The following is a 26404-nucleotide window of genomic DNA, read 5'->3' on the forward strand; positions in this document are numbered from 1 at the left end:
TCCTCCTCTCTCAATTTTTCCTTATCCTACCCAATAAATAAAAAGGAGAAAAAAGGTGGCAACTGGGACAGTGGTTTTGAGTCCCAATGATAACCCTGGTGGCAATAATAATAAATAAAAAGGATAAAAAATAAAATTTTGTTTTTGCCTGACAAAATAAGCCTGCCATATGAATAGTTGTCTCACTGCCAGTTTAACATGCATTTCTCTTACAGTGAACAAAGCAAAACGTATTTTCAAATATTTAAGGGCTACTAGGCATTTCTTTTTCTGTAAACTATCTTTTGTCTATATTTATCTTTTGTTCATTTTAATAGAGTTGTCTTATTCTTCTCCGTTTTACATGTTTAGGGATATCAACCCATTGTTAATGATTTTGATGTTTTCCAGTTTGTATTCCAATTTTGCACATACTTTCTAGGAGATTCCTCTCTTTTTTCTTTTCTTTCTTTATTGGGATTAATGGTTTGTAGTCAACAGTAAAATACAGTAGTTTGTACATGTATGACATTTCTCAGCTTTCCACGTAACACTCTACCTGCCTCTAAGTCCTCCTCTGCCATCATGTTCCAGGACTTGAACCCTCCAGTCCACCCTCCAGTTCAGAGTCTTTTACTTTGGTGCAACACACCAAATCCAGTCTCAGTGCTGCATTGTGTTTTCTTATGTTTCAACTTCTTTTTTTATTAGTGATTTAATAATGATCAACAAGACTGTGGGATAAGAAGGGTACAAATCCTTACAATTCCCACCACCAGAATGCCCTATCCCATCCCACAATTAGAATGGCATCAGGTGTGCTCTGATTATATAATTTTTTTCAAATGTTCTAATAACTTCTGATGCCATACTTTAGATAAACATTAGGAAAGAATAAAACATTCTTTGGGGGTAGGGTGGTAGAGCAGCGGGTTAAGCACACATGGTGTACAACGCAAAGACCAGTAAGGATCCCAGTTTGAGGCCCCGGCTCCCCACCTGCGAGGTGGGGGGTCGCTTCATGAGCAGTGAAGCAGGTCTACAGGTGTCTGTGTTTCTCTCCCCCTCTCTGTCTTCCTCTCTGTCTTCTGATTTCTCTCTGTCCTATCCAACAACAATGACAGCAATGACAATAATAATAACTACAACAACAATAAAACAACAAGGGCAACAAAAGGGAAACAAAAATAGCCTCCAGAAGTAGTGGATTCATGGTGCAGGTACCGAGTCCCAGCAATAACCGTGAAGGCAAAATAAAGTAAAATTAAATTAAAAATTAAAAAAAACATATTCTTTACAGTTGGTGGAGCTAACTTTGGTATTATTTTTTCTGCGAGAGAAATGAGCCCACACATATACAACCACCTAGTAGATGATAAAGAGGCCAAAACATTCAGTGGGGCAAAGAAGGTCTCTTCAACAGATGGCGCTGGGGAAATGGGACAGCCACACGTAGAAAAGTGCAACTAGACTGCTGCCTAACACCATATACCAAGGTCAAATCAAAATGGATCAAAGATCTAGATATTAGAACAGAAACTCTACAATTTATAGAAGAAAATGTCAGGGGGCCGGGCAGTGGCGCACCTGGTTGAGCATACATAGTACCAAGTTCAAGGACCCAGGTTCAAGCCCCCAGTCACCACCTGCAGGGGGAAGCTTCATGGGGGGTGGAGCAGAGCTGCAGGTGTCTCTCTGTCTCTGTCCCTCTCTGTCTCCCCCTTCCTCTCAATTTCTGGCTGTCTCTACCAAATAAATAAATAAATATAATAATTTAAAAAAATGTCAGCGAAGCTTTGTAGGACCTTCACATCAAAGATGTATTTGGAGACTCAACCCCCTGAGCATGGGAAATGAAAACTAGATCAATAAATGGGATAACAGGAAACTAAAAAGCTTCTACCCATTGAAAGCAAATGACACAAAAATAACCAGGCAACCCAGCAAATGGGGAAGGTCTTTGCACATTACACATCAGACAAGCGGCTGGTATCAAACATCTATACAGAATTGGTACAGATCTACAAAAGAAGAATGACCCAATAAAAAGGTAGGCCAAACAATCAAATAGACGGTTTCCTAGAGAAGAGTTATACATGGGCCACAGACACATGAAGAAATGTTCCACTTCACTTATTGTTAGAGAAATGCAAATTAAAACTACACTGAGATGCCATCTCACATCTGAGAGAACGGCTTCCATCCACAAACCAGGAAATGACGGGCGTTGGAGAGTTTGTAGAGGAAATGGAACTCTGCTCTATAGCTCGTGGGAATGCAAACTGGTACAGCCCCTTTGGAAGACTGTGTGGAGAGTCCTTAAACAAAGAAAAATGTAAGTGCCTTATCATCCAGCAAGACCACTCTTAAGCATTTATCCAGTGCATACTCAAAACACTAATTAGAATGGACATATGCACACCCACGTTCATAGCTGCTTTATTCACAACAGCCAAAGAGTGGAAGCAGCCTATATGCCCATCATCACATGACTGGCTAAAGAAATTATGAGATATATATTCCATGGAATACTACTCTGCAGTCTAAAAAGATGATATTGTGTCCTTTGGGACAAAATGGATAGAAATGGAGGTGATCATGATTAGTGAAATAAGAGATGAAAGACAACTACTAGATGGTTTTAGTCATATGTAGAATCTAGCGATCTGATTCACATGCACTTGCCAAAGCAAACAAAACAAACAAACAAACAAACAAAAAAAAAACAGAAGCAAGCGAACTGTAAGACTTATGAGAACTCTGGTGGTTATCTTTGGGTGGGGAAAGGTGGGGATACGGAACTTTGGTGGTGGGCACACTGTGGAACTATATATTGTAATCTTACAATCCTGAAACAAACTACTAATAGCAAATAAAAAATTATTATTATTTTTTCCTCTCTGCAAGGAGGCTCTATTTTGATAATAAAGATCAGAATGAGAATTCTGGTGACTCATGTAGGAGAGTTTACAATTATTCTGAATAGACTTAAAATCCAAGAGAATGTCGGCAGGTTGCATGAACTTAATTCACTAAGCATTACTGAACTTTTGTTAAGTACTAGGCTTTAAATATACTTTTTTAAAAACTATGACATTGTTCTTGTTTTAAGATGCTCATTGTGGGGAAGTCAAGTGTCGAAACAATCAAGAAACAACACTCAGTGTAGCAGATCTTAGACCAGAAACTCTAAAATCCCAATCTCTGCCTCACCTTGGATAGAACTTGAAGGAAAAGTGTTGGAATGAAATGAGTCAGGAGGAGAAGGATGGAAACTTCACCTGTAGACAGAATTTGGGACACAGAAAAGGGATAACACAAGGTAAATCTTAGACTGGTGTGTTGCACCAAAGCAAGGGATTCTGGGGAAGGACTGGAAGAGAGGGCACTAGAAGGGGGAGAGTATTGTGGTAGTAGGTTGGGGGTGAGATTAATTGCAGAGACCAGTCACGCAGAGCTGGGAAACTGTGCCCATGTGTAGACAACTGTGCTATATTCTATTAACTTCCCAATAAAATGGGGGGGGGACATCTTCATTTGGTCAGGATGACTCTTTTATGAAGGAGCTAGTACATTCTCAATAGAGTGCACACTTTATGAAGCAGAAGGGTCTAGATTTAATCCCCCCACCAACACAGGAGAGCACCGTACACAACAAACAGGTACTCTGATGTCTCCTCCACCCTATCTTTAAAAAAAAAAAAAAAAAGAAGAGTCTGCTTAGGAGTGGTACAGTCATGCAGGTGTGGCAAAGCCTTGATGTGCCAGGAAAAACAAACAAACAAACAAACAGAAAAATAAATAAGCCAATCATGTCACTCCTTTCATCAAAATGTCAGGGTGGAGGGAGATAGCATAATGGTTATGCAATCAGACTCTTATGCCAGAGGCTCCCAGGTCCCAGGTTCAATCCTCCACATCACCCTAAAACCAGAGCTGAGCAGTGCTCTGGCAAAGAAAGAAAGAAAGAAAGAAAGAAAGAAAGAAAGAAAGAAAGAAAGAAAGAAAGAAACCAAAAAACAAACAAAAACCTTTCAACGTGTCTTGATCTCATCTAGACCAAAAACACACCCTTTCATGTTGTCATGACCTACCGCTGTGCCCTTGCTCACTCATCATTAATGACAAACCTCTTCGTTATTCCTCAGACCCAGGTGTGCTCTCTATATTTTTTAAAAGATTTTATTTATTTATTAACGAGAAAGGAGGAGAGAGAAAGAACCAGACATCACTCTGGTACATGTGCTGCCAGGGATTGAACTCAGGACCTCACGCTTGAGAGTCAATGTTTTATCCACTGTGCCACCTCCTGGACCACTGTGCTCTAATTTTAAGGCCTTTATGTGACTGTTCTTCTCTCCAGAGAAAGTTCATCTCTCATCCAGTCACATGGTCAAGTCCTCACTCCCCTCAAGTCTAGCTTCAAATGCCACCACCTCGATAAAGATTATTTTGATTGCCTTATTTAAAATTCCAATCTACCTCCTTGACTTTCTTCATTCCTCTTGCTCAGTAGTCTGGCTATATTTTTGTTGTCATATTAGAAAAAAATAATTTGAACTTTGCTGAAACTTAATAGTCAAAGGAGACAGAGCCCTGGCTGATAATAGAAAAAACGTTGTGTCCGGGGGATGACAATAGTCAGACTATAGAAATAATGGGCATTTTGATTCCATCTCACATTCCTTTGAATAGGAAAGTATAAGCAGGAAAAAATAATGGGGAGGGGAAATTATATGAACAAATATGGCCCCATGATGTAGAAAGTAACAGGTGAGGGAGCTGGGCGGTAGCGCAACAGGTTAAGTGCAGGTGGCGCAAAGCGCAAGGACTGGCCTAAGAATCCTGGTTCGAGCCCCCAGCTCCCCACCTGCAGGGGGGGTCGCTTCATAAGCAGTGAAGCAGGTCTGCAAGTGTCTGTTTTTCTCTTCCCCTCTCTGTCTTCCCTTCCTCTCTCCATTTTTCCCTGTTCTATCCAACAACTATGATATCAATAGCCACAACAATAGTAACTACACCAATAAAAACAACAAGGGCAACAAAAGGGAATGAACAAATAAATAAAAAATAACTATTTTAAAAAATAGGTGAATCAATATTCAAGTTTTCTTCGGAATTGTTATATTCAAAATTAATTTTTTTAAGTTTAAATGGAAATGAATAGATATAAAGCTCCTTTCTATCAGCTCTGCAGATATTCGCTGGCTCTGTGCCCAGTTTAAAAGAAATCAGCATGTGTCTAATGAAAAACAAGCTGTAGGTCTCAGGGAAATTCAATATATTCTCTTTCTTTTCCTTTTAGTTTCTGATTGGTTTCCATGGGAATCTAGGCTTGTGGGATCTCTAATCTATTCATGGACAGCAGATGCTTGTATTTTCATGACTTAGTAGAAGTGGGGGTCAATGAAGAGATAAAGATGATTAGAAAACGCATATGGTTATGAGAAACATGATCATGTTCAAAACAAAAGTCTGTAAGCCAGGTATATGTTAACATGCAATCACAAGAGCAGGCTACTGCACTCTTCCTACTCTGTTTGAGAGGAATTAGCACAAGAACAGCAAGAGAGAGAGGGGGGAGAAGAAGGAGGAGGAGAAGGAGAAAGAGAAGGAGGAGGAGGAGGAGGACAGGAGAGGGGGAAGGGGAAAGGGAAGGGGAAGGAAAAGAGGGTGAAATAATGATGAATTTAAAGGCAGAAGACTTGACTTGAATTTTGAATCTGGCCCATGAGAAAGAAAAGCCAGAGGTACTTCTTTGGGAGTTTTGAGTGGACAGCTGAATCTAGGAATTCTTTTACTCTAGGACAGAAGAACCAGAAATCTGGGACTGAACACAGTTGAGTGAATCCACATATTAGTATATACAAGGATCTAAGGAACCCTCATACCCCACATACATGCGGGAAGCTTCACAAGCTGTGAAGCAATGCTAACAGATTTCTCTCTCCCTCTCCCTCTCCCTCTCCCTCTCCCTATCTCTCTTTCCCCCTCTCTCCTTCCCTCCTACCCATTCTCTTTCTCTCTCCCTCCTTAACTATCTCACACCTTAATTTCTGTCTCATCAAATAAAAATTTAAAAAAGGGAAAATGGCCTTGAATTTGTATGTGAGCTATTATAAATACAGTTCTATTGTAGATTCTCATAAATGTCTTTCAGTGGAAACAGGCACTCATTTCTCCCAGCTATTACCCAGGTTGTGGTGTAGGTGAATTTTGAGAGTACCGTGTGTGTGCAGGTGTATTTAGACTGACAGATATGGTCAGTTTTTCCAAACAAACGAAAGCACCAAGTGACATTTTCACCAAAAGAGTTTCAGGTGCCACTTTTCTCACTTTAGACATCAGTGCTCTGTATAATGGCAACTGGTTGTGAGTTTAACTTGCAAGTTCCTGGTTGAGAATGACACAGAATACCTTTTCCTGTGTGCTTTCTTTACTTGTTTATTTATTTTGCATGTGGTATAATCTTTTGTGAACTATGGTTACATGATTTAGTACGTGAATAAGTTACAAAAATGTAGTGTTAAGTCAAAAAACTGTCACATTTCAGAATAACAAACACAGGATACTATTTAGATATTTTAAGCATATAAAATAATGTTATTGTTTCTGATGTTCAGATACAGGTACAGAATGTAAAGGTATAAAAATATGATTGGGAACTGAAGTCACCCAAATAGGTGACTTAGATAGGTGCAGAGGCAGAATAATGAGGAGATTGGAAATTTTAGAAAAGAAACACAAAACCAATTTAAACGACCAGAAGCAAAAAAAAAAAAAAAATTTAGTTCTTTCTTTTTTAGGTATTTTGTATGTGAGTGTCTTTTATATTATTCTCTATGTGTTTACCATAATTAAATTGAAAAATAAGACAAAGAATTTCCAGGTATATAAAAAGTGGGGGGGGTCCTGTGGTAGTGCAGTGGGTTAAGTGTAGGTGGTGCGAAGCGCAAGGACCAGCAGAAGGATCCCGGTTTAAGCCCCTGGCTACCCATCTGCAGGGGAATCGCTTCACAAGCAGTGAAGCAGGTCTGCAGGTGTCTATCTTTCTCTCTCTCCGCCTCTCTGTCTTCCTCTCCTTTCTCCATTTATCTGTCCTATCCAACAACAACAACAACAATAACAACAATAATAATAACCACAACAACGTTTTTTTAAAAAGGTAACAAAAGGGGAAAAATACTCCCTCCAGAAGCAGTAGATTCGTGGTGCAGGCACTGAGCCATAGCCGTAACTCTGGAGGCAAAAAAAAAAAAAAAAAAAGTGAGAAGAATAGTAAATACTACATTGTGAGCAAAAATTAGAACTGATATAATTCCCTCACTCAATGATAAACTGAATTACGAGATTCTGAAGGACCAATCACTGGCATCTACTGATGTTTCACCTGTATTGCAGTATGGCGAGCAGCAACATATAAATATTACATACTCCCAGAACATGCATTTCTCTTTCTGTTCTTCTTTTCTTCCCCCTGTCCTCCAAACAGAGCAATGTTTAACTCTGGCTTATGGAGGTGCCGGGGATTGAACCTGGGACTTCGGAGTCTCAGGCATGAGAATCTGTCTACATAACCCTTATGCTATCTACTCCCGACCCGAACACTCATGTGTCCATGAAGCAAAATGCATGTATAGCAGAAAATGAGAAGTACAAAGGGAGAAATTGAGGCACATGAGAGAGAGTAAGAAATAGTTCAGTAGGGGTCGGGCGGTAACGCAGTGGGAAAGTGCACATGGCTTGAAGTCAGGGACCGTGTAAGAATCCCGGTTTGAGCCCCCGGCTCCCCACCTTCAGAGGGTCGTTCCACAAGCGGTGAATCAGGTCTGCAGGTGTCTGTCTCTCTCTCCCTCTCTCTGTCTTCACCTCCTCTCTCCATTTCTCTCTGTCCTATCCAACAACAATGACAGCAGTAACAACAATAATAATAATCAACAATGATTAAAAAAAAAAAAAGGGTAACAAAAAGGAAAAAAAAAAAAACTCTCTCCAGGAGCAGTGGATTCCTGGTGCAGGCACTGAGCTACAGCGATAATCCTGGAGGCAAAAAACAAAAAATAAACAAACAAATGAAATAGTTCAGTCATAAATTCCTACTGTGAAAAATGTGATGGGGGGGGGGGATCTCTGTAGGTAGAATGCATGTGAATTCCCTGGTTTTGGTCCCAACTGCCAGAGGGAGAATACCAAGAACGAAGTTGTGTTAAGTTTCATGGATGGAAGAACAATGTTTTTGGCCTCTTACCCTTTGCATTTCTCTCTTAAAGTGGTGGCATGGAAACTGAATGTAGTCGAGATCCTAGCTTCCTTCCTTGGCACCACATAAAAATATTATAATGGAATGGAATAGGTAATGAAAGAAAGAGATACCCAATAAAGAAATTTTAAAAAATGTTAAGAGTGAAAATAAATTTAAATGTAAAAAAAAAAAGAAAGAAATATAACTATAAATATGAAAGCCATCCCATTCACTACAAATGTATGCAATATTCATATTGAGTGATTCACGTGTATATGTAGTTATTAAACTTTAACTGAGTCTTTACATAAACGGCAGGGTTTGTGCTAAGTCTGGAGCTATACAGCCAAATAGAAGATGGTCCCTGCCTTCCAAGAGCGTTCTTAGGAAAGACAGAGATGGTACCTCTACAAATTGTTGTAGAAGGCAGACAGTCACGCTAGAAGGATATTATGTACTGGGGGCATTACAGGACTATAAAGTCAAAGAGGGCCACTATGTGGACTGTCAGGTGTATCTGTGTAAGGGTGAGGGTGTATAAAGCAAGGAAATCTGACACTGTCCCTAGTCTTAGTTTCCTGAAAAGCAGAGGTGTACTACTGTTCTTTGCTTTTTAAACATCCTTAACATGGGAGCAGCTACTTTGAAAATTAATAGTTTTCAGAGGAGAATCTGGAATTACATTTTTGAATCTAAAAAAAAAAAAAAAAGACATAACTACAGCCCACAGTTTCTTTAAATTTTGCATTCAACATAATGTTTCTGAGTTTTACATTTTTTATTTATTTTGGATAGAGAAAGAAATTGAGGGGGAATAGAGAAGTAGAGAGACAGAGAGAAAAAAAAAAAAAGACCTTTGCAGCCTTGTGACACTGCTTGTGAAGCTTTCCCCCTGCAGCTGGGGACAGGGGCTTGGCCCTGGGTCCTTGTGCAGGGTAATGTGTGCACTTAAGGAGGTTCCACATTTACCATACTTTTTCAAAGTGGGTACTCATTTTTTTTTAATTTTATTAATTTTATTTTCTGGATAAAGGCAGAGAGACATCAGGATAGAAAGTGGAGGCCGAGCAGGAGAGAGAGAAAAAGAGAAAGAAAGACCTGCTCATAAAGCTCCCCCTGTAGGTGAAGACCGGAGGGAGGCTCGAACCCGAGTCCTTGTGCATGGCACTGTGTGCTTAATCAGGTGTGCTGCTCCCCAGCCCCTCATAATATTCTTGAAATCAAATTAGTAACTTGCTGAGGATGAAGAATGCACAATTCTTAACCTTTGGTAAGGGGTGCTACAGCATGTTTATTCTTATTAACAAACAAATGTATCTGAAGAAATCAGAGAAATAGTAGCTTCCCTGGAGCAAAACATTTCTAACACTCAGATACCATTCAAGAGAAAAGCAGAACAGACAGAACCAACCATTTTCTTTAAGTAATCTAAGGGCTCCATTTTCTAAATGGAAAACAAACTAGGTACAGACATTCGGTTCACTGAAATTAATTCTATCCTCGTGGGAACTGTTTCCTTTGCTTTGTAAATGAACGATAATTTGTTCCCAGAGAAGTGAAGATATGTCAAAATAAATAAGCCAATCAGCATAGCTCACTAAGTTCTTCTTACATATATTGTCTAAACATTTTAGTAACGATTTGTTAATGACTATGCTTAAACTATGTTTAAAATATGGAAACATTTTATAATTGATTTGCAAGTGTATAAGATAATAGGCTATCATCTATGCCCCGACCCCTTCCACTAGTAACAACCATAGTTCTCCCAAGGTTATAGATATGGGTTGACTATATTATAGATGTATTTTGAAACTGGATGTTTCTAATAAATAAAAAGCCTAGCACGTATATAAATAATGACTGTCTATATACATAATATATATTTATTTGTTTAACCGAGATACAAGAGAGAAACTCTGTTAGATTCTAAGGGATTAGAAAACAAAGCAGAGTTCTTACACGGAGCTCTAATCTAGTGAGAAAAAGATAAAAATCACTAATTACAATCCAAGGCGGACCAGCAGGATAGCTCTCTGGGCCAGGGCACTCTGCTTTGCCACGTGTGTGGCCCAGGTTTGGGGTGGGGGTCGAGCCTGGTTTCAGCTAGTGATTTGGGAGGAATTTGTACCATGGGTTTGGTTTCATTCTTTGCAAGGTTTTCTCTCCAGGACTCTGCCCTTCTAGTTCTAGTTACTGCTATCTTTAAACTCCACTTCAGCTTCTGAATCTCAGTACTAAGACTACTCCTTCCTGCTGGGACTGTTGCCCTTCTTACACTCCAATTTGGAAAACACTTTAAGGGACAAAGCCAAGATGCATATGGAGCTCAAGTCACATTCTCTTCTCTGAATGATACTGGGTTTCTTGGATTCTATTCATGATGATGACTTTCAAAGCCTTGAAACAGGGGACAGAGCATGGCCATACTTTATAGTTTTGTTTTTGCAAATGGGTCATTTAAAAAATAGTTGGTCATGGCCAGAACTTAGGCTACTTCTGAGACTTTCTTGTTCACTGCTCACTTTCTATATCTCTGCTTCTATTTTTTAACATACCACCAATGGTTATTTTACATTGTGCTGTTGATGATGTCTGATGTTTTTCTTTTCTCTTTCTACCTTTCTGTATTTTCGCCCCAACTTTCACACAGAGACAAAGAAGGAGAGTGAGAAGGAAAGAGAGACAGCACAGTATCACTCCACCATCCATGGAACTTTCTCTTCAGCACGGTACCCGTGTGGTGCCAGGGGCTTGAATCTGGGTCCTCACGTACAGTAACATTTGAGCTCTACCAGGTGAACCACCTCCCAGATCTTCTGATGGTTTTTGGCTTGTTTGTTTGTTTTACCAGAGCATTCTTAGCTCTAAGATTGAATTTGGGATCGTGGAGACTCAGTTATAAAAGTCTTCTGCAAGGGAGTGGGGCGGTAGCACAGTGGGTTAAGCACATGTGGTGCGAACCGCAAGGACCTGCAGAAGGATCCTGGTTCGAGCCCCCAGCTCCCCACCTACAGGGGAGTCACTTCACAGGCGGTGAAGCAGGTCTGCAGGTGTCTGTCTTTCTCTCCCCCTCTGTCTTCCCCTCCTCTCTCCATTTTTCTCTGTCCTATCCGACAACGATGACATCAATAACAATAATAACTGCGACAATAAAAACACAAGGGCAACAAAAGGCAAAATAAATATAAAAATTTTTTTAAAAGTCTTCTGCATATCCATTAAGCTATCTTCTCTCACCTCCTGCTGGGAAATTGTGCAGATGCAGTCACATCTGCCATGTTGCCCCCTCAGGCTACTGCTAGTTCCCACGAGAGTTGGGACATTTGGGACATTCTGGGAGCGCCTGTTCCGCCATGTTGTGCCCTCAGGGCATTGTCAATTCCCCCGATAGTTGCAGTGCTATGGTCACTCCTCCCCCTTCCCATTCCCGCCAGAGTTATTATCCTACCCTGGAGTGCTATGGTCACTCCTCCCCCTTCCCATTCTCGCAAGAGCTACTCCCATAAAAGCCCTTCTTCTTCCGCCCCTCTCTCTCTTGCCAGCCCTTCACTTCGGTGTTCAGACTCAGGAAAGGTTACTGCGTGAGGCGGCCATTTTTGCTACCTCCACGTGGCCCAATCTGCTTCTCTGGCACCCAACTCTGAGGTGCCAGCGCAAATAAAGATTTGTGTTTCCTCTTCGCTCCGGATCTCCTCTCTCTCTTCTCCACGGCGCAGCTCCACAACCTCCCCTGATGTTTTTGATGGAAATACGTCTGTTTATAGTTTCTGTTCACTTTCATTCATGAGAGGCTACTTCCTCTTGTGTTGCATTTCCTTTAATTACAAGGCCATGTTCAGCATTTTATTCATGATTTACTAATGGCTCACGAGATAACGGGTATAGTTTCACAGTGTACCACCACCAAATTTCTTTACCCTTTCCCACCTCCCATATTCAATGACTACTATACTCCTCACAATCTGAGACACAGCTTGGTTCCTTTTTTTTTTTCCTTTTTGCAATATCATGTGGTTTAATTATCTACACTCCATATATGAACAAAAGCACCCAGTAGTTGTTCTTCCCTTCTTACTTCACTTAGCATAATCACCTCCAGCTCCATCCACTGTGTCTCAATACATTTGGTATATTTTAATATATAACAGAAGAATCCTGTAAGTTTTTTGGGCTGGGTGGTGGCGCACCTGGTTGAGTGCACACATTACAATGTGCAAGGACCTGGGTTCAAGCCCCTAGTTCCCACCTGCATGAAAAAAGCTTCACAAGTGGTGAAGCAGGGCTGCAGGTGTCTATCTTTCACCCTCTCTATCTCCCCATTCCCTCTCAATTTCTGGCTGTCTCTATCCAATAAATTTAAAAAAATAATAATAATTAAGAAAAAAGAATCCTGTAAGTTTTGAACATTTTCCTCCCCACCTGAGTTATCACTGGGGCTCTATGCTTGCAGGACTCCACCATTTCCAGTGGACAATTTTCTTTCTTCCTTCTCCTTCGCCTCCAGGGTTATCGCTGGGGCTCGGTGCCCGCACTACGAATCCACTGCTCATGGAGGTTATTTTTTCCCCTTTTGTTGCCTTTGTTGCTAATTGTTGCTGCTGTTGTTATTACTGCTGTCGTTGTTGGACAGGACAGAGAGAAATCAAGAGAGGAGGGGAAGACAGAGAGGGGGAGAGAAAGGCACCTGCAGACCTGCTTCACCGCCCATGAAGTGGCCCCCACCCACCCCCCACCGCAGATGGAGAGCCCGGGGCTCAAACCAGTATCCCTGTGCTGATCCTTGTGCTTTGCACCATGTATACTTAACCCGCTGCGCTACCAATCAGCCCCTTCTTCGTTTTTTTTTTTTTTTAAGAGAGTGAAACACACAGAGAGAAGTAAAGACACCATAGCACTGTTCCACCACTCATAATGCTTTCCCATGTAGGTGCATTCATGTGGTGGGCAGAGGCATGAACGTGGTCCTTGCACACGGCAAAGTGTGCGCTCCACACAGTAAGCTAGATCCTGGACTCCAGGGAAATCCTGTAACATTAAGATTTTTAAAGAGACATTGTGTTTGTGTCTGTTCAGAGGCAGGGTGGGCTACAGACCTGAGATATCATCTCCAAAGACTCTTGGAAATTATTTTGAGAACCATCATCATTGTCATGTGTGTGTTCTACCAGCTGAGCTATCTCCTGGCCCTTAAAACCATCATCATTTCATCCTATACTACATATGATTCCTCCTTCCTCCTTCCCTCTCTCCTTCCTTCTCTCCCTTCCCCCTTTGGGTTGTTTTTGGGACATCACCTCTCCAGGCTGACTTTTTCAGAGAGAAAGTGATACAGAGACAGAGAGGCAGCAAAGCTTCTCCGCGTGTGGTGGCGCCAGGCTCAAACCTGGGTTGCACACATGCAAAACAGACACCTTCCCAGCTGAGCTGGGCTTATTTTTGATTTGTTTATAATGGTGCTTTTGTATGAAGTACAAACCATATTTATTACACCAGGCATGATCTAGACAGATGGGAGTACTATGAAAGAATTACCACTCAGTACTTATAAACCCATGCTTGTACAGGTTCAAGATACACTACCTCTCTTGGCAAGTATGCAAACACAAATAGCACATCAGGGAAAAAGGAGATATATAATTATCAGCTAGCTGAAATAACAAAACTTGTTATAGCACATATTAACAGAAAACTATAAATAAAGTATGCTATATAAATTGTGGCATGAAAAAAAACACAGTTCTGTGCGTCTTTTGACACTGCAAAAAATACATATATACAAAAAAATTTTAAAAAGCATGAAATGGCTTGGCTGGTAGAACAAACGTCACCCTTGGTGAGGCCCAGGAAGAGCACTGTGTCTGGCACCAGGGGAATCTCCATGGAGCTGTGCTGTGGTGTCTCTCCTCCTTTCTCTGTTTCTTCTTATTTCCCTCAATATCCCTCTATCTAAAATTCAAAGTAAAAGCAAAAAGACTGTTGACTATAAAACACTAATCCTCCAATAAAGAATTTGTTAAAAAAAAAATGTGCTAGGAGCACCTGAGTTATTCATACGTGAGCCCTGGCACTAAAAGAAATCACACACACACACACACACACACACACACACACATACACACACACACAGCAGAAACTAAAGCAATTATTTGCCTTCTGTGAAGAGACTTCCAGTTAATGTGTGGTTGTACATACTCCCTTTCTCAGTTTTTTTGGGAGGAAGCATATTATAATGCTACAAAAATGACATGCTGTTTGATCCTCTTTTTTAAACATGATTCATTTAATTTCAAATTTAGTTCAAACCCAAATTTTAAGTTGCCTTTTAAATCAATATGAATTAAAATGAAAAATCTAAAATATATCCTATTATTAATATTGGGACTGTTCCTAATCTGAAATGTTTGCTTTTTTTCTCTTTCTTTGCCCTCAGGGTTATCTCTGGGGCTCGATAGGAAACCACTGTTGCTGGTGGCCATTTTTTTCCCTCATGGTTGTTGTTGTTGTTGGACAGAGAGGAATTCAGAAAGGAAGTGAAGACAGATAGATACCTGCAGATCTGTTTCACCACTTGCAGGTGGGGAGCCAGGGACTCAAAGCAGGATCTTTATAAGGTCCTTGTGTAGGCGCCATGTACGCTTAACCCGATGTGCTACTGCCTAGCCCTCTGAAATGTTTACATTTTTATGATAACAAGTTAAGTGAAGTTACCCCTTCTGAGTAAATAATTTCAGCAACTGACAAGTGTGGGTGAAAGGCTATAAATACTGAGCCCTAGTTAAGACTGAAATTGAAAGTGAGGGCGATATTTTTGAAAATTACTATAATGAAAAGCAAATTCAAAAGCAATGACTTTGGAAATAACCTGACAGACCTAACTAATAAAAGCATATAACTAGCACATTCAGTAATACATCTTCCTGTCAGTTTTCTTTTATGCCTTCAACTAATAGAAAGGTAGTTCTCTAACCCTTCAATTAATCAGCTATATCTGATTCACATTTTTAAGGGGGCAATAACTTAGATCTAATTTTCATTCCAAAAAATATATGTCTAAAGTAACAAAAATTATTTCCAGACCCTGTAAATATAGTTTTTAGACCAAAATTTTATGGGATGAAAAGTTTTCAAGTAAGTCATACTTTACAAGAATGTAGAAGCCTCACATTTATTTTATTTTGATGTTGAATCTTAAAAACAAGATAAAAACTTAATAGTATAGCTTTAGTTTTATTTTTTTTGTTTATTTTTTAAGCAGAGCATCAATCAGCTCTGGCTTATGGTGGTGCGGGGGATTGAACCTAGGACTTTGGAGCCTCAAGAATGACATAAGAATCTCTCTGCATAACCATTATACTATTTACCCCCACCCATCAGATTTTTTTGAAGTTGGAAACACATTAGAAAACAAATTGGGGACTGGGGAATAGCGCACTGGGCTAAGCACACCTGGCGTGAAGCTCCAACGTAGAGGATCTGGGTTCCAGATCCCAGCTCCTCACCTGCGAAGGGATCCCAGTTCAAGTTCCCAGCTCCCCACCTACAGGGGAGTCGCTTCACAAGCAGTGAAGCAGGTCTGCAGGTGTCTGTCTTTCTCTCCCTCTCTCTGTCTTCCTCTCCTCTCTCCATTTCTCTCTGTCCTATCCAACAACAACAGCAACAACACTAAAAACAACAGAAAAAAGATGGCCTCCAGGAGCAGTGGATTTGTTGTGCAGGCTCTGAGCCCCTGCAATGACGCTGGAGAAAAATAATAATAATAAAGAAAACAAGTCTCTCTTTTTGACGGATTTATTTACTTATGGTGAGAGGGACAGAAACAGGAAGGCCACAGCACTGCTTTAATATACACAGTGTTGGAGATCAAACCTACAGGCTCCCGCATGCAAGTTCTGTGCTCTCTACCTGTTGAACCACCTCCCTGGCTGCCAGAAAATACCGTTTTTAATTATTCTTTTTATATTTATTTATTTATCCCTTTTGTTGTCTTTGTTGTTTGTTGCTGTTATTATTGTTGTTGTTATTGATGTCGTCGTTGTTGGATAGGACAGAGAGAAATGGAGAGAAAGACACCTGCAGACCTGCTTCACCGCCTGTGAAGATGGGGCGCAGGGGACCGCCAGGGATCCTTAAGCCGGTCCTTGTGCTTCACGCCACGTGCGCTTAATCCGTGTGCTACTGCCAGACTTTCGAAAATAAATAAATAAATTTATTTATTTATTACTATTTTTTTAAATATTTATTTCCTTTTGTTGTCCTTGTTGTTTTATTGTTGTAGTTATTGATGTCATTGTTGTTGGATAGGACAGAGAGAAATGGAGAGAGGAGGGGAAGACAGAGGGGGAGAGAAAGACAGACACCTGCAGACCTGCTTCACCACCTGTGAAGCGACTTCCCTGCAGGTGGGGAGCCGGGGGCTCGAACCGGGATCCTTATGCCAGTCCTTGCGCTTTGTGCCACATGCGCACCCAACCCGCTGCGCTACCGCCCGACTCCCGAAAATACATGTATTTTATGTGTCTCTAAAACTACATATTTTAAGAGAGAATCTGACTTTGGTTATAAAATTAACATCATCAAAAAAAAAGTTAAGGGGAGTCGGGAGGTAGCGCATGTGGTGCAAAGCGCAAGAACTAGCGTAAAGATCCTGGTTCGAGCCCCTGGCTCCCCACCTGCAGGGGAGTCGCCTCACAGGCAGTGAAGCAGGTCTGCAGGTGTCTACCTTTCTCTCCCCCTCTGTCTTCCCCTCCTCTCTCCATTTCTCTCTGTCCTATCTAACAACGACGACATCAATGACAACAATAATAACTACAACAACAATGAAAAACAACAAGGGCAACAAAAAGGGAAAATAAATATAAAAAATAACAATAAAAAGTTAAGTAGTATGTTGTTAAAGTTTCGGAGGCTCCAGCAGGCCAGGCTAGCGTTGCGGTGGTAGACAGAGACAGACTTGGGGACACACGGCTGGGCTGGGAAGCTGTATATCTTTATTCACGAGCGGGCAAACATGTGCTCTCCTGTCTTTCTCCTCTGGCGGCAGAGAGAGACCCTTAAACTAACCACCACACAGATCTGTCCTGCATCCTTCTCCTCACGTGGAGGCGCCAAGAACTCTGGAACTCTGTAGGGGTTCCCTTCTGCGGGACAAGCCTGCGGTGAAAATAGCAGGGGCCAAACCAATTTTTCAGGCGGGGGAGAGCTAGACCAAACCAATGTAAAGCATACAACAGTAGTAAAAAGTACAAAGTCATTTATAGATGTGAGGTGGTTGGCTGCGACATCTGTCACCCCATTGATTGCCAGGTTTGATCCAGCTGATGTGGCTGGCTAGGTAGTGTCCCCTTCCTCCCTCACCGCTCCATCCCTCCCGCGCTTGGTGGTGGAGGACCGCCTTGCCCGAATAGAGATGGACAGGTCTTTGTGGTGGAGGGTATACGAGTAGCTTGCGCTCCCCGGCTAGAACCTCCAAACAAGCTCTCAAGACATTTATATTCCCAATGTTAAAAGTCAAGCACTATCAGCATCTTAGTGTTTTTTTTTTCTTTTCTATTTTTTTTTTTTAACCAAGGCTTCACCACTCTAGGCTGACTTTTCAGACATACATACAGATAGATGGGGAGAGAGAGAAACCACAGCACTGAAGCTTCCTTTAATGTGGTCGAGGCTGGGCTTGAAGCTGGGTACACGAATGGTAAAGGCGCACACTATGCAGGCCAGATCTTCTTCCCTAATTCCTTACCTATAAATTGACTTGTGCTAGAGCACCAGCACATTGCACGTAGGCTTATATTTTAAAAAGACTTTAGCAGTATCTTTTCATTTTTTAACTCTTTTAAAGATTTGATCTTTTATTTATTTTTGGATAGAGACAGAGATAAATTGAGAAGAAGGGGGATGAGAGGGAGAGAGGAAGAGAGACACCAGAAGCACTGCCTCATTGCTTGTGAATCTTGCCCTCAACAGGTGGGGGCTAAGGCTTGAACCTGGGTCCTCGTGCATGGTAACATGCGCACTCAACCAGGTGTGTTGCCACCCCTGCACATATAATTAGAATTTCTTCTCTCTGGTTTACAATAGCTCATAAGATTGGCCACCAGAACATGGCCTACCCAGTGGATCGCACCACCATGCTTGAGGACCAGAGCTCAACTCTCCAGTCACCCCGTGAGAGCGCCCATCTGCACAGGGGAAACTTTCCAAGTGGTGGAGCAGATCTGTGGTGTCTCTCCTTTTCTCACTTTCTCTACCAATATGTCCATTTCTGTCTCTCACTTTCTACTAAAACAACAAAGAGTCTTCAGGGAGTGAGGATTTGTGAAGGCACAGAGCCCCAGTGATAATCCTGATAGCAAAAACAATCAAAAGATGACAAAATAAGTCTCATGTTCAAGGACCTACGATAAGTGAATGTAACCATTGAGGGTTATATGAACTTTGCTTTTTGCAGCTAAAGACTATTAAATTTTTTTTTTTTAATTTTTATTTAGTGGTCCCAGGAGGTGGCGCAGTGGATAGGGCATTGGACTCTCAAGCATGAAGTTCCGCGTTCAAACTCCATCGCACATGTACCAAAGTGATGTCTGGTCCTTTCTTTCCTCCTATCTTTTTCATTAATAAATACATAAAATCTCAATAATACTTTATTTATTTTTAACGAAAGAGAAACAGACCAGAGCACTGCTCAGCTCTGGCGCCTGAACCTGGGGCCTCAGAGCCTCAGATATGAAAGACTTTTGCAGAACCACTATGCCGTCTCCCCAGCCCATAGAGACCTTTTCTGAAGACAGTATGAAACTAAGACTCATATAATTTCTTTAGGATTTTTCCACAATTAACAAGTATACCATAAAAAGGGCTTACGCTTCAAAAGTTAATTTCATTTTTTACCTTTTGGGCTGCAAGGTGGAGGGCTGTCCTCTGGCTATGATCAGCTTTGTTAACATGTGCCCCTGCCTTCAGGAGAGCATCTGCGCAGTCCAGTCTGTCAGCTAGCACGCAGTACATAAGCGGTGTTCTTCCAAATTGATCTTCTTTGTCTTTAAGATCCGAATTTCCTAAGCACATAAAAAAACAGTGATATTTGATCATTGCTGTTGGTAGACCTAACATAGCCAGGGACAACAACGTTTACCACGTATTAATCAGGTACTATGTTAAATGCATTCTATCTTCGGACAAAAGCGAGGGAAGAAGGTAGCAGGCTAGGAGAAGCAAACCTTGTAGAGTAGATCCATTCAGCTCACAGTACCTACAACTAAAGAGAACGCATCTTTTCCTGACCAACGTGTGCTGCAGCAAGAACCATCTGTGACTTAAGCACAAGACAGCAATAAGGGGGTATTCTACGCATTCCCAACTAGAGGGTGGAGGAGGAAGGTCATGAAGAAAAGAAGCTGGAGAAAGCAATTTTACAAATTTGTTGTGAAAAAACATATTTATTTATTTATTTTTTAATTTTTTATTTATAAAAAGGAAACATCGACTAAACCATAGGATAAGAGGGGTACAACTCCACACAATTCCCACCACCAGATCTCCGTATCCCATCCCCTCCCCTGATAGCTTTCCTATTCTTTACCCCTCTGGGAGTATGGACCCAGGGCCATTGTGGGATGCAGAAGGTGGAAGGTCTGGCTTCTGTAATGGCTTCCCCACTGAACATGGGCATTGAAAGGTGGATCCATACTCCCAGTCTCCCTCTCTCTTTCCCTAGTGGGCAAAGGCTCTGGGGAAGCAGAGCTCTAGGACATATTGGTGGGGCTGTCTGTCCAGGGAAGTCTGGTCGGCATCATGTTAGCATCTGAAACCTGGTGGTTGAAAAGAGAGTTAACATACAAGGCCAAACAAACTGTTGACCAATCATGGACCTAAAGGCTGGAATAGTGCAGATGAAGAGTTGGGGGGGGTGTCCCCCATTTTGTAGATAGCTAGTAGGCATATTTTAGTTATATTCCAAAGGGCCCGTGGCTATACTAGTTTTTTTTTTTCCCCCTGAGCCTGAAATCTGATATGCAGGTCGATTGAAGTTATTGTCTGATATCATGACTGGAACTTAAAGGACCAAAAAGCTGGATCAGGGAAGAGAGTAGCTCCCTAATATGGGAAAGGGGTATAAATATTGTTGACTGTAAACCCCATCAATTTGATGTGATCTGAGGCCCATATTCAGCTTAGGAGCCTATGAGACCTCTGCATCCCTGTAGATCTGAGCTCACATTCTGTGCCATGAGTAGGAACGTTCCAAGCTGCCCCAACATTGACCCATCTTCCTCAGGTGTAGCATAGAGTATGTTGTCCATCCTCCCTTTGGAGGATGGAACACTCTCTACCACTGTTGATCCAAGTTGAGGGCAAGGTTCTATGGGGCCCACAAAGGGGTCTATTGTGTTGTTCCTGATAGAGATGACCAATCGATACCAATGGAGAGAGGGATTTATTCAAGGTCTAGGCTCATCATGTCTGTTTGGGAATCTCAGGACTCCCCAATTAGGGCCCCAGCTGATGGGGTGGCCTGATAGTGACTAAAGAGTCATCATTAAAGTATGCCAGTCTCTTGTCCTTATTCAGCTTTTGCAGTCCTTGCTTTGCTAAGGTTAGCTTTGGAGTGAGTGAGAGAACTGTAATAGGAAGTAGATAAGGCTAATTAGATCTAAGTCTAATTAGATTCTATTTCATTATGAACTTTATATTGACTCACTGCAGACTGTTGTGCACTTTTGCTTTCAGGTATATATTTTGCCCTAACTTATGGATACTTATGAACATATGCTCTATCTTACAGGACCTAGTCTATATCTAGGTTTTGGGACTTTGTTAGGAAGTGAACCTCCTGGAATGGAATTTGAGAATCCTATGAAAGGAAAGGTCTCACCCGAGTAATGAGGGTGAAGGGTTGACATTCCATTCCTGATATCTCTGGACACAGTCTGAGTTGAACCATTCTGACGTGGTACTCATTGCGTTGATTAGGTTGGGATCAACGGATGCAATATCATTTGGTATGAATTGAGAGAAGCATGCAGGAAAGTGAGCCCCTCCCTAGAGGTTCCAGGATTGGGAAAATATAGGCTCTTTAGAGGAAGTGGGAGGTTCCTGCTGTCTTAGGGTTTAAGAAGACAACAGCCATCCAAAAAGATCTGTGTACACATATGTTCTTGGCAGCACAATTTGTAACAGCCAAAACCTGGAAGCAAACCAGGTGTCCAACAACAGATGAGTGAGTGGCTGAGCAAGTTGTGGTCTATATACACAATGGAATACTACTCAGCTATAAAAAATGGTCACTTTACCGTTTTCAGCCGATCTTGGATGGACCTTGAAAAATTCATGTTAAGTGAAATAATTCAGAAGCAGAAGGATGAATATGGGATGATCTCACTCTCAGGCAGAAGTTGAAAAACTATCAGAAGAGAAAACACAAGTAGAACCTGAACTAGAGTTGGTGTTTTGTACCAAAGTAAAAGACTCTGGGGCCGGTGGGTGGGGGAGAATACAGATCCAAGAAGGATGACAGAGGACCTAGTGGGGGCTGTATTGTTATATGGAAAACTGGGAAATGTTATGCATGTACAAACTATTTTATTTACTATTGAATGTAAAACATTAATTCCCCAATAAAGAAATTAACAACAACAACAAAAGAAGACAATAGATATTGCTATAATCACATTATTTGGCAATTGGGTTAACTTTGAAATATTCCTTTGTTAGGATTTACTGTATCATACACAACATCACTATAATTTATGTCCTTTGACATTACTTGTATAAAGCTGAGCCACTGGTTGCTTCTGTTCTCCCTGGTCTAAGCTTTTAAGAGAGTCAACACATCAAAGACTCAGCCTATGTGTTAAAAATATTCAGTCTGTGCTTTAAAAAGTTTGAGACATTCAATCAGTTTTTCCCCTCTAATATTAATTAAATGGTGACTTATATGACTACAAATTAATAGGAGTATACAGAAACACCATTCCCACCACCAAAAGACTGTGTTCCATTTCATCCCCCCTCCTAATCCTAATATACAATATGTGAATAATGGTTGTAATAGGAACAGACACAGTGTAGGTTGCAGGCACTTGAAGTTTTACAAACTAGTTTTTATAAGGGTTGAATAGACAGCTCAGTGCTAATAGGATGGACACGCCCGAGGGTTTAGGAGACCCCAGGTTCAATCCCTGGCACCACCCTACACCAGAGATGACCGGTGCTCTAGTCTCTTCCTCTCTCATTAAAAATAAATAAATCTCTTAAAAATTTTAATGATCTTTTATATATTTATTGGATAGAGAAAGCTAGATATTGAGAGGGAATGGGGTGACAGAGAGGGAGATAGAGACAGAGAGACGCCTACAGCATTGCTTCACTGCTCACAAGCTTTTTTGCAGGTGGAGACCAAGGTCTCGAACCTGGGTCCCTGTGCATTATAACGTGCATTCAACTGGGTGCACCACCACCTGGCCTCAAAAATAAGTAAATCTTTAAGATATTTTTGTAAGTTCTCTTTTTTATATAAAATATTTATTTGACGGATAGAGACAGCCAGAAATCGAGAGGAAGGGGGTGATACAGAGGGAGGGAGAGAAAGAGAGAGAGAAAGAGAGAGAGAGTTGCAACACTGCTTCACCACTTGCAAAGCTTTCCCCCTGCAGGTGGGGCCAGGTGGCCTGAACCTGGGTCCTTGTTCATTGTAGCAAGAGCGCTCAACCAGTTGCACCACCACCCAGCCACAAGATATTTTTTACATATTATCTCATAATAATTTCTATGGCATTTTAAAATATCACTTATACATTATTGTATAATGATCATAAGACTTGAACTTATCACTAAATTTTTCTACTTAATGTGTTCATAAAAGACACTTGCAAGGATAGTGTTCTATCATAATTTTTAAATTCTTTGATAATAGTATTTCAATGTGCAAATTTTATTCAATTTTCCATTCAGTATATAGCAGTCCTTGAAAATATATTTCTAAGAAATGGGCCATAGGTTTCACCAGATTGTCAAAGGCGCCTGTAGAACTGAAGAGCTTTAAGAAAGAACAGAGCAAAAACAAAAAACCTGGAAAACAAGTTCATAATTAAGGTTTATCATTTCCCCTTTTTATCTTTATTTATTGGATATAGACAGCCAGAAATCAAGAGGAAGGGGGAGACAGGCAGGGAGAGAGACAGCAAGACACCTGCAGCCCTGCTTCACCACTCCTGAAGCTTTCCCCCTGCAGGTGGGGACCAGAGGCTTGAACCCGTTACCTGTGCATTGTAACACAACCAGATGCACCATCCATAGCTGGTCCCAAAGGCTTATCCTTTTTTTTTTTAATCTTCATTTTGTGACATATTGAAAACTATGTAAGGCTAAATCATTTTAAGTCCACGCTGATATAACTACAAGGGGCTGGGTGGTGGTACATCCAGTGAAGCACATGTTACCACAGGCAGACACCTAGTTTCAAGCCCTTGGTTTCCACGTGCAGGGAGAAGTTTCATGAATAGTGGAATAGTGCTGCAGGTGTTTCTCTTTTCTTTCTCTCTCTCCATTCTCCCCATCCCTCTATTTCTCCATCTACACACACACACACACACACACACACACACACACACACACACTGGGAGTAGTGGATTTGTCACATAAGGCCCAAGCCCCAGTGATAGTTAACCCTAATGGTCAAAAGATTCTACTGATTATATACTATGTATCAGGTACCATATTGTCATTATCTCCTTAAACTCTCAATAAGCAAAGCATAGGAACTGAAGGTCTCAATGGAAACTGATGGTTTCAATGATTCAGTGGCTTAGTTAGGGTAATAAAGCGAAGAGATTCATCACAAAGTCAGAAATCAAAACACAGCTTCATCTTACTCAAAAACCCACACCCCTTCCACTATATTTAATTGATTACTACTAAAAATTTAGCAAGTGGCAGGGCACTGGCGCACTTGGTTAGGCACACATAGCACTAAGTGCAAGGATATACACAAGGACCAGGGTTCAAGCCCCTGCTCCCCACCTGCAGCAGGAATGCTTCACAAGCTGAAGCAGTTCTACAGATATCTATCCTTTCTCTCTCTCTCTTTCTCTTTCTCCCCTTCCCCAATCATTTTTTTCTTCCTATGGAATAGGAAAAAAAAAAAAGCCACCAGAATGCAGTGCATTTGTGGTGCCAACACTGAGCCCCAGCGACCGGAAGAGAAAAAAAATTAAATAAGTCTAGTAAATTCTATTGTCATCCATATCTGTGTTATCCATTCAAATTACTTGAGTCTGATGTTAAAAGGAAAACATACCTATCTATAAAAGATAACCTTAGCATATAGGGATGTTGTTACCAGCTATGGATTTGTTAGCTTTTACAGCCCAGAACTCAGTCCCAGTTCATCAGAATTTAGGACATAACAACTTAATTCAAAACATTAACCCACTGCTGAACAATAAGAATTGCTATTAAAATGAAGTCTCCTTCATGGGAAAGTCTTTCCAATCTTCCTTCAAGACAATAGGCAGCACAGAAAATGTTCGATTTAATTAGCTGTCTATATAGAAAGAGCTGCTCATCTGTTTCCATGGAGTCAAACACATACTGACATACTTCTCCATGGAAACGGCGATGAGAAAACAGAAAAGACTCAAGTGAATGAATTCAATGAGCAGTTGGTGAGCAAAGATGCAAGAAAAAAATAATTCGTTTGTAGTACTACTATATTACTGGACTGGGAAAAAAAAAGCAAGAAGACATATTTGGAGATCTTTAAATCTGTGCTACACAAGAGCATATATGAGATACACTGAAACTCAAGATGACACATTTACTATTTGAGTAAGATTATGCAAATGTTAGGAAATGCCACAGAGACACAGATATTGCTGCCTTAGCTCAAAATAGAGAATGATAGGATTCTTCAAAGAGGAGCATAAATTCAAATTCAGTCATATGGGGGAAGAACAGAACTAGTTTACAAATGAATATTGGTTTGATTCATAGCTCACATCAGAATTGATTTTCTTGTTTTTAAGGGTTTTTTTCTTTTGTTAATTAAAAATCACAGGAATGTCACAAAATTTTTCTGTAACACACTAGTTAATTCATATGACTGAGTCTGTATAAGGGCTTTTAATTTACAAAGTACCTTTTGTTTCCCTTGCAAGTTATATTTTTCACAAAAGTAAGTTTTTAGATTCCTTTCTGTTTTGATTATTTGTTTATTTGAATAGCGACAGAGAGGAATTGAGAGGGAAGGAGGAGACAGAGACAGAGAGATGCAGCAGTGCTTTCCCCCGCAAATGGGAACTCAGGGCTTGAACCCAGGTCCTTATGCATTGTAACCTACTCTGAACCAGGTGTGCCACCACCCAGCCCATGAAAATAATATGAAAATATTTTCATTTATTTATTCATGTATCAAATAGAGACTTCTAGTCTGTATTCATGATATTAAAACAACAACAGAGACCTATGGGATGACTTCAAAAGAAATATTATACACATTATTGGTTTAACAGAGGAAGAAAGAGAGAGAGGGAAGAAAGCATTCTATAGGATATAATAGCTGAAAACTTCTCTAGAAAACATCAAAGACATAAAGGTTCAAGAAGCCCAGAGGGTCCCAAACAGAACTAACCCAGACTTAAAGACACCAAGACACATCATATTTAGAATGGAAAGGAATAAGGATAAAGAAAGGATCCTGAAGGCTGCAAGAGAAAAACAAAGAGTCACCTACAGAGGAAAACCCATAAGATTAGCTGCAGACTTTTCCACACAAACACTACAGGCCAGAAGAGAATGGCAAGATCTCTATCGAGTGCTCAATGAGAAAGGCTTTCAAGCAAGATTATTGTATCCTGCTAGACTGTCATTCAGACTAGATGGAGGCATCAAAACCTTCTCAGACAAGCAACAGTTCAAGGAATCAACTATCACCAAGCCTGCCCTGAAAGAAGTTCTGAAAGGTCTCCTATAAACAGTCAGACCACCATAAATAGGCCATATATCAGAACACTCTAAAACTCTACAATAATGGCATTAAAATATCTTCAATCTTTGATATCAATATATGTCAATGGCCTGAATTCACTTATTAAAAGACACAGAGTAGGAAGATGGATCAGAAAACAGAACCCAACAGTATGCTGTCTACAGGAAACCCACCTAACTCAACAAGACAAACACAGACTC

General features: G+C 40.8%; 1 protein-coding gene across 4 annotated transcripts in view; it reads right to left on the reverse strand.

Annotated features, from left to right (window-relative positions):
* The window catches only part of INVS (inversin), a 146514-nt gene that overhangs the window by 96440 nt on the left and 23670 nt on the right, over positions 1-26404 (reverse strand). For all 4 annotated transcript variants that reach the window (XM_060199098.1, XM_060199100.1, XM_060199099.1 and 1 more), the window contains one exon: positions 19109-19275. In XM_060199098.1, the coding sequence (XP_060055081.1) occupies positions 19109-19275 (167 nt within the window). The remainder of the gene's footprint in view (positions 1-19108; positions 19276-26404) is intronic.

The sequence above is a fragment of the Erinaceus europaeus genome, chromosome 10 (genome assembly GCF_950295315.1).
Source record: "Erinaceus europaeus chromosome 10, mEriEur2.1, whole genome shotgun sequence".
Classification (NCBI taxonomy): domain Eukaryota; kingdom Metazoa; phylum Chordata; class Mammalia; order Eulipotyphla; family Erinaceidae; genus Erinaceus; species Erinaceus europaeus.